The sequence below is a fragment of the Cardiocondyla obscurior genome, linkage group LG01, assembly GCF_019399895.1.
Source record: "Cardiocondyla obscurior isolate alpha-2009 linkage group LG01, Cobs3.1, whole genome shotgun sequence".
Lineage (NCBI taxonomy): Eukaryota > Metazoa > Arthropoda > Insecta > Hymenoptera > Formicidae > Cardiocondyla > Cardiocondyla obscurior.
In genome coordinates this window covers 4,323,861-4,333,012 of record NC_091864.1, presented here as the reverse complement: position 1 = coordinate 4,333,012, position 9,152 = coordinate 4,323,861, and the positions used below count along the sequence as shown (strand labels likewise).

Genomic DNA, 9,152 nt, shown 5'->3' with positions numbered 1-9,152 from the left:
TCAAATAAAGGAGCTCCACAAAAAACGTCTGTATCAAAAGAAAGGTCAGATGTAAAAAGTGATGGATTATTATTCGATGATGATGGCTGGAATAGTATATCTGAAGAATTTTCTACATTTTCAGTAACAGTTGAGACAAAAGTTTCAGAGGATGCTCCCGATACTGGCTCCTTACTAACAAAACGCAAATCTGTTAACAGTTGAGAAATACCCGCAGTTACTCTATTTTTATCGCCTATTCCATAAAACGCTAACGATATTAACGTCCAAACAGACTTAGATTTTAAGGGAAATTCTGCCTGCAAAGCGTGAATGATCTTAAAAGCTACATCGATTGCCTCAGTGAGGTAGTGAGGTAAATTTATAATACGTTTCGTCGACAACTACCCACGCAAATTTAATTGCCTTCCATTCCCCCGTGGCAAACACAGAGGGTTGAAATGTTTCACCCGCTGATTGGAGAGCCTCCTTTCTTAAAGCTACCACTTCTTGAATATGCGTATCGTCATCTAATAATTTTACAAAATCATCTCTGATTTCAATGTTTGTCGGTTTCATTAACTTTTTTTTAGTGTCAGTTTTTTTTCCCGTGTTTGAAGCCGACCTACCGGGCGACGGCGTAATCAGAGGCAATAAAAGAATAAGGGCGTCGTTTCGGAAAGGGTTTTCTCCTAATCAAATTAAAATAAGTGACGCAAATTCAAAAATAATAAAACAACAGAAATATTCCTCACTTATAAATCATATAACTTACCCTCTGCACTTTCTAAAATGAGTGTATAATTTATCTTTAGGTTTTTGTCTGACAGCTTCGCTAATTTCAGTTTGGCTAATTTTATAATCTTCTCTTTCGCCAGAGCAATGTTGCTGAAGAGGTTGTTTTCTTTTCCGTGAAACTCTCTTGTAAAATCATCGACAAGCTGTACAAATAGAAAAAAATTATTTAATTATGTTAATGTATATAAAATTATAAAGCATTATCGTTACATTACAATATTTATATCTGTATAATAAATACTTACAAGTCTGTATCCTTCTTGAATGCGTAAAGCAGGAAATTTTTTAAAATAATTATATATTCCTCCTTCAGCAAGGATACTCTTTCGTTCTGCTAAAGTAGCTCGCCAAAAATTTTCAACTGGGCTCCAAGGGTGAACATTATATTCTAAAAAGTTTAGAGCTTTCCTAGTCTCTTCCGTATCTAAAAAGAATAAGAGAATAAATTTAAAAAAATTAGAAAATTTACATTTATTTAACCAGTAGTTTAATCTGGCAGAACTAATATTATAATTCATGCATACTCACACGATGTAGGATCCAACGGCTTTATTTTTTTTGAAGAACAATTATCCACCGATGTGGGTGTTGGTGACCTACTGGATTTACTAGATGACGTTGATCTTTCTGATGGCGGCAGTATGCCACTCTTTCGCAATTTTTCTCTTTTTTTTTCATACGCTTTATAAAGAGGTCCCGACAAGTTTCTTTGTCTTTGAAACGGCGTTTTTGGCAAAAAAGTAAGAAAAAAAGACGCAGGAGTAGTTCCAGGAAATATTTCGCACAATTCATTGGCCAAACATTGAAATGCGGTGGATTCGATGAGTCTTGAGAGATCTTTTTCTAGAATAGCATCGATCACTAAAACGCTAGCGTTTTTTCGATCCTCCTCGACAATAACTTCCTTCTCTGTACTTTTTTCTAAAAGTAATTTCCCCAATTGGGTTTTTGAAAGATATTCACGACACTAAAAATAAATATTACATTAAAGAGTGCCGTGTAAATTGTAGCATGCAGCATTGTTTTAATTAAATTCTTACAATGCCAGATGGAAAAGGCCGTCTATTAGATGATACTCTGTGTTTATTATTATTAACCTCGCCTTTTTCTACTTCGTTATTAATCTAGATCAAAAAATAAAGTAATAAAAATAGTGATTAATACATTGTAACAAATAGAAATTAAAGGAAAAAGCAACCAAAACATAAATTAGATTATAATATGGGTATTAATTAAGGCTCTAAATGCATATTAAAAAATAAATATATTAAACAAGCTAACGCTACTAACATTTGAATCTGCGGGCAAGTCAGAACAGTTCATATCTGCTTTCCATGATTCCAGTAAATTGCGAAATCTACTTCTCATTCCAATATTAGGAATGAGTTGTTTTAATTCATTTTCATTTAATCCTCTCATAGTACGAGCATCAATAGTTTCTTCTATATAAAATATAATAAAAATATACTATAATAATAAATTCACATAAAAAAAATTATATATATATGTATATATATATATATACAGGGTGTCCCAGATCAGTGGACGATGCCGAAAATGATAGGTAGATTTAATCGAATTAAAACGAAAAGTCCTGTACCATTTTGAAAAATTCTCAATAGTTTTCAAGAAAAAAATTAATTTATGTACGCGTAAGAGCGACGAGGAAGTGGTTGAGTGAGCGCGACAGACGACGGTGCCATTTCTAGTCATTCGTCTGTCGCGCTCACTCACGCGCAGCTTTCTTGTCGCTCTTACGCTTATAAATTTTATATATTTTAATTTTTTTCTCGAAAACTATTGAGAATTTTTCAAAATGGTAAAGGACTTTTCGTATTAATTCGATTAAATCTACCTATTATTTACGGCATCGTCCACTGATCTGGGACACTACAGGTGTCTCAAACCAAATGAAAGATTTCGAATATAGGCTTCGAAAATAAGTAGAAAAGTTATATGCGATTTTGCAATTTAGGCATTAATAATCGAATGTAAACCGTGTAAATATTGACGCCCCCCGTGCGAGCAAGAGTGCGGTTTCCAAGCGACCAAGGCCTTTCGGACGGCAGTTTCCCTCACCACGCTCGTATCGACACTTCCCTCGCCCATGCGACATCCTCCGGCCGCCAATGAACCGATACGCCCAATCTTACATAGGGAGACAGGCCGCCCCTCCGAGGCCTCGCAAGGCCTTGGTTTACATTCGGTTATTAATGTCTAAATTGCAAAATGGCATATAACTTTTCTACTCATTTTTCGAAGCCCTACCTATTTCCGAAATCTTTTCTATTTGGTCTGAGACACCCTGTATATATATATATATATATATATATATATATATATATATATATATACATATAAAGTCAAAAAATTTAGAAAAACATATAATTAAAAAATTGAGATATAATGAAAAAACTGCTCTCTGAAATTTTTTGGAAGTGCTGATATGAAGTCTGATATTTGACCGAATAATTAATTTTTAAAAAGTTTTATTAGGATTTTCAGCAATAATGTTTCCATATAAAATTTACTAAAAAAATTATTTTAATTTGATTTTTTAATTATTTTTTAATTAATTTTAATATTGCTTTAAAGTCTTTCGTCTGTTAGAAATATTTAATAAAAAAAAAACAAAGATTAAAATTGAGGTAAAAGTTAATAATTATTTAAAAAACGGGCTCTTACACAAATTCTATAAGTTACAACGCAGCTTCTTTCATATAAATTCTAAATTCTTTGTCGTATTACATGCAAAGACATTGTTATGTTAAAATGTGCAGCCAAAACCGTAAAATAAATATTTATTATTATAATATAAATTCTTCCGGATAAATTTTTATGGAAGCTATACATATGTGCACGAATTAAGCGCGTGATGATTGAAGCACACTCGCGTCTCGTGCTGAGACACATAACAAAAAAAGAAAACGAAATTAAAACGGAGTTTAATATGACAATGATAAATCAAAGTCCCACAATTAACAAAGAATCGAGTACACACTCGCGGCACGAAACTGCGTATTGAACGAATTGCGTAGGGCTGAAATACAAATCGACGACGGAAAAATTTGTTCACGCGAAGTTCACGTGCATTCCGGCAGGTTATACATGCAGATACTGTTTCTGTCGGGTAATTACCTGTAAATCGTGGTATAAGTTCGCCGAATTCCCATGAAATCAGAAGATCCCTCGTGAATTGATCCATCGAAAGTAGATTCAATACACAAATCACACAAATTATCACAATTATCACTAATTCACAAAAGAACTCGTCACTTTACACTTCGTCCTTATAATCGCTCAAACAAGTTTCCTCGACAAGACAATGCGTAAAACTGGCAGCCGCAACGGCGCCTGATGTGCCTGACGGCAGATACAGGAAGTTATAACTTAAATTTAGAGATGTGGATAATTCAGAAATAGGTTTGCTTAATCTAAAATCGCGATTACGAGTTATTGATTTAGGATAGCAAACTTGAAATTAGAGTTATAACCTAAACTTTTTTATAAGATACATTTTGAGTTAACAACCATAATTCAATTTCATATTTAAATTTTTCACTTGAAAATTTGGATTATAAAATAATCTACATTTTAACTTATGTAACAATAATAATGTTATACAAGTTATATGAATGTGAGTTGCGATAATCGCATTTGTAAAATAGTTAATTCAATTTTTCAACGACAAGTTTACATTTGCAAATACGTCTTTTCCCGATCTTAAGATTTGGATTGATAACCATCCTCATCTATGACGTCATAGTTTTCTCATAAGCTATATTTCTAGTTAATTTCGCGTAACTAAAAATTGTAATTAGCTATTTTTATTCTTTCAAAAAGTTTTAAGTTATATTAATCTATTATTTCACTTAGCTAGTTTCCAATCCAAATATGCAAATAGAATTTTCACTTATTACACATTAACTAAAATGTAAAGTTGCTTAACTATCAAAAAATCGGTCGAAATTTTTCCCAGAGTATCGGCGTGCGGCACTTTACACTCGCGGGATTGTCCACGGGATAGTCCACCAAGTCCAAGAGTCTCGTCGGCGGAATAAACGACGCCGAGAATTCTCGTCAAGCGGCGAATGAAACGGGCCGCGAGATAAAATTGTTCCCCGCGCACTTTATGTCCTTCAAGTTCCTCAAAAGTCACTTCGAAGCAGATTGAGATTCTCGGCCGCGACGGAGAAGACGCGCGAGGTGCAGGGGTCACACTTCGACAATGGCGGTCGCGGAAACTCGCTGAATGCCGCCGAAGGAGACGGCGAGTGAAGCGGGTCGGTAATGCTGGTCGTGAACGACGCGGCTAATATCACAACGGACGCTCTGTCCTCTGCGGCCACTACGTAGAATAACACTGGAGTACACAATAAGATCGTCCGTTCCCGAGTCGACGACGTCGACACTAATTCGTACGCGAGACTGTCCTTACTCCGGTCGACAATACGCGTAATTTCGGAGCACTTAGCGACACGTGCTCGCGCCCGAAGCTCCGCAATAAGACTCACCGTAAGATATTTCGGCACTTCGATGGAAAAATGCTTGCTGTATCGCCCGACTACAATTACGCAAGCTATCGTGACGAAGTAAAAAACAAGACGGTTCACCTTGATTTGTTCCGTCGAATGTCGGTGGTCGAATGGACAACGGCAGGGTCTTATGCACGACACCGTGGTTCGTAGGGTTTCCAAAGTAAGGCGAGATGTAGGTACGCGACAATAAACCGCGAGAGAATACACGCAGAAGCCTTAATATCCGTCGCGAAACCCGTAGCTCCTCGCGTGGCCGGCGTGTTCTCTCAACTGCGCCACGGGCCGCGTAGATCATCCGAGATCCAGGCGATCGATGGAGCGCTGTGATTGGTCGGCGCGCTAGGGTCTTCTTTCACCCCCCTCGATCGCCGCCAAGCGCCGAAAACGTGATCCGTGCACCATCGCTAGTGATTTTGGGTAAAGTGCCTGGAACATATTAATAATTTAAATATTAAAATTAAGTTTGTAAGCGGCAACAATATACGGTAATATTAAAATCGATTAACAGCTAATTCGGGCGTCACAGCGATTATTTTATTTAAAAAAAAAATGTATACCAATAGTAAAAGAAAACGAGGAAGAGAGAGAGAGAGAGAGAAATATATTAAATATATAACACATTGGCTTATCATCGTGGCCTCGTATCTCTTCCACTCGATCGAAGGATTCAATTGAGCAGGTGGACGGTCTGAGAGCCACTCGACCATGCCATGCGAGTTTCTGCGATTCCTTCTTCCGTGTTCCTTCTTTTTTCGCGCTCCTCTTTCTGTATTCTTGCAACCTGCTACGAAACTACTCGCTGCAGTCTCCGAGTATCATGCAACTTTGACGAACGTCGTATCCGAGAACGTTCGCTACTTTATTTCCCGTTCCCCGTGGCTGCACAATGAATCGACGATTTCTCTTTTCTCCTCTCTCATCACGACTTACTTCTTCCCTCTCGCAGGATAAAATTGTAACCGTTCCCACAAAAATCGAACGATGCGAGTCGACTGCTCTCTCGTTGAGAGAGTTATTTTAAGAAGAGAAGTTTTTGTAAGAGAAAATGGGAGAGAAAGAGAGAGAGGGAAAGAGGAAAAAGGAGAAGAAAAGAGAAAGCGTGAAAGGGAGAGAAAAGCTTGCGATGCTTGGTTCAAGAAAGCGAAAACTTACGAGAAAGTCAGAATCGGGAGTAATATTGTGGCGGAACTTCGACGCGAAATCGCAAGAGAGCAATCTTTGTAATAGTCCTCTTTCGACACATCCGCGGCGCACTTTTCAGGCATTCTCCTCCTGAACTTTTCATTCGCTGCGAGTTTACACTCCGGCTGAGAAAATACGACGGGACCACGTAAATAATCCGATCCGTCGACGAAGATATGGAGACCAAGGTGCGAAATACGAGACTGTAAATGGCGCGATTTAGGAAGGAGCGCTCTCGGAATATTTATCGCGGAAATACCGGACGAAAGGGCCCGCGTGGCCATACGAAACACGGAAGAACGTAAAAAGGAGCTTTCGCACGTGGCCGGGTTGTAAACGCACACGCGCAGTAATCAAAGACGACCACAAAACGTACGAGCGATATGTATAAAACGCCGGAAACGAGGCGCATGGCCGGCGGACAAGAAGAAAAAGCTAGCGGCAGTGAAAAGCGACATTTATGAAAAGCAAAAGAAGGAGCGCTTTCTACCCGGAAGACGAATGTGTGCACATGACCGCTCGTGGTAATTGAAAAGTAATGGAAAGCGAGTAAAAATATTACGCCGAGAGATCCTTAGATGCAATCGGGTATTTTCCCTTCATTTCGTAGAGGAGCGCCGTCGACGAGAAAACAGAGGAGAGTCCTACGTGACATCGCCGGTAAAAATCGAGCAAATAACGAGGCGCAATATAAAACGGGCGCGGGGCAAACGGAACGATGAGTATAATGGAAAAGAGTGTTCCTACGAATGACATCGGCGATCAGAAAACGAGCAAAGTCGGCAGTGTAATGAGAACAAGCGTTTGTCGAGAGCGTCAAAGAACGTTGCGAGAGCATTATTAAAATTCGTAGCAGTCATCTGCAGGGAATGAGGTCTCTCACCGATTTTCGATTGTAAACGACATTATGCCAAGGCGATGTAAAAATGCTTCCCTAAAGCGGAATAAAATTGAGCCCCAGAGATTAAGTGCTAAGTCAGCCGGACGTGGATGAACTTGCGCGAGCTGAGCGAGATTGTAACCTTCGCAAAATGAACTACTTCCTTCCCCCTCCGTTTTCTCGATCACCATCCCCTGTGTCGAGCCAAAAAAAAACGACAATAAAAAAAATAAAATACGCTGTTAATATTACGCTTCGCCGGTAAACTGCAGCGTCATTGTTGAAATTAGAGAAATGTACGGAATTACTGAACAAGCACCGAGGCTAGTTTCGATTGCGTTTCAACGTAGAACGGATGCAACTCATAAACAATATTCGATAAAATGTACGCAAGATAGAACGCTGTGTCGCGATCATCGAGGTAATTAGGTATTTTTATTGTTAATTCATGTCTAACGGAATGAGTTCCGAAACGCTTGCGCGAAAACGAGAGCGAGATAATGTGGGAAAAAGAGAAATAAAAACCGAGCGGGCGTTCGTAGTATCGATAAAACCGGTCGTTCCGAGTAACCAAGGGTCCGTTTCGCAAGTCGTACGTAAATACTGAAATTGAGTAAAGTAGTAAAGCTGGACCTGCAGAACGAACCCGTAAAACTTCATAATAAAAAAGTGATGGATGCAATTTGACAAGACACACATATAGAGATAAATAAATAGATATAGAAAAAGAAAAAAAAATGTTATACAAAGATGTAACGAACGAATTACTTCGAAGGCGAGTCGCTCAAAGTAATTAAGGTGGGAAAAAAGCGCTTTCGACGAAAGAAAATGCACCGAGGAAGCGAAACAAGAGTCTCGGGGTGGTTTACGGGATCGAAAAATAAGAAAAAAAAAAAAAAAAAGAGTAGGGCGGGCATCGATAACGAAATTAATTAGCTCGCGCACAGCTACAGTCGTAGTACTTAACGATAACTTTGCAAAAGGGCAATGCGGAAAGTAGTTCGAACAACACACTAGAAATTGTTCATCGCTTATCGATCGTTTGCGTAAGTACGAAATTAAACAGGATAATAATTAATTCTTCGATGAATCGACAATCTCTGTTATCTTATATAGAAACGTAATATCCAATATTAATCCGATACTTATATTATTCCGTAAATTATACAATTAGATACATGTGTGTTTTATATTACTTTATTACGATACGCGTGTTATATTAAATGAAAATTGGATACATTGCCGTTGAAACCAGGGTAAATCAAGTAAAGATGTAATTATATTCGAAAAAGCTCTGTTTAAAACTTTAATCCCGTTATTAAACCTGTGTTAATTTTTTATAAAATAGTTTTATAATTTTTCTTTTTTTTTTTCAAAGTATGACGTTGATGATAATTAGAATAGCATCATGAATACGTAAATAGCACGAAAATATTTTAGTAACGTAGCACTTAAACATATTAATTTAATTTTTAAAAACGAGAAGTGTACGATTTAAAATTTAATGCTAAGTCCAATTTTTTAAAAAACCGTCTCAAATTGAATTAAATTTATACGTGTAATACTGTAAAAATGTGAATTTTTCTGTTCGTTCAATCACGTCGCGTTATTGTTTGTTTTCTCACGAAATTATTTTGTAGAGCGACGAAGCATCGACGTTCATTACAATGATTCGTAAATTCTGCATTAACTATCACATTAGCCAGTCCAGCGTTGCAACGCATGTAATAACTAATTAATTCGCTGGAATAATTTAAATTACGACCTATCTGTCA

The 9,152-nt window shown here is 37.6% G+C and overlaps 1 protein-coding gene across 1 annotated transcript; it reads right to left on the bottom strand.

Moving 5' to 3' along the window:
- LOC139107640 (uncharacterized) lies at nucleotides 1-5,874 on the bottom strand. The gene is made up of 7 exons (XM_070665409.1): nucleotides 3,916-5,874; nucleotides 2,068-2,219; nucleotides 1,818-1,901; nucleotides 1,306-1,744; nucleotides 1,023-1,201; nucleotides 755-920; nucleotides 1-671 (listed from the first exon to the last, which is right to left on the bottom strand). Exons 1-7 carry the CDS (start codon nucleotides 3,980-3,982, stop codon nucleotides 340-342), a joined length of 1,419 nt encoding a protein of 472 aa, XP_070521510.1. The 5' UTR covers nucleotides 3,983-5,874; the 3' UTR covers nucleotides 1-339.
- Between the last annotated feature and the right edge of the window lie 3,278 nt (nucleotides 5,875-9,152).

Coding starts and splice junctions, on each gene's coding strand:
- LOC139107640 (XM_070665409.1), bottom strand. CDS start 3,982: ATGGATCAATTCACGAGGGATCTTCTGATTTCATGGGAATTCGGCGAA. Junction 2,220..3,915: donor ACTTATACCACGATTTACAG/GTAATTACCCGA, acceptor TATTTTATATAG/AAGAAACTATTGATGCTCGT. Junction 1,902..2,067: donor ACTTGCCCGCAGATTCAAAT/GTTAGTAGCGTT, acceptor TTTTTGATCTAG/ATTAATAACGAAGTAGAAAA.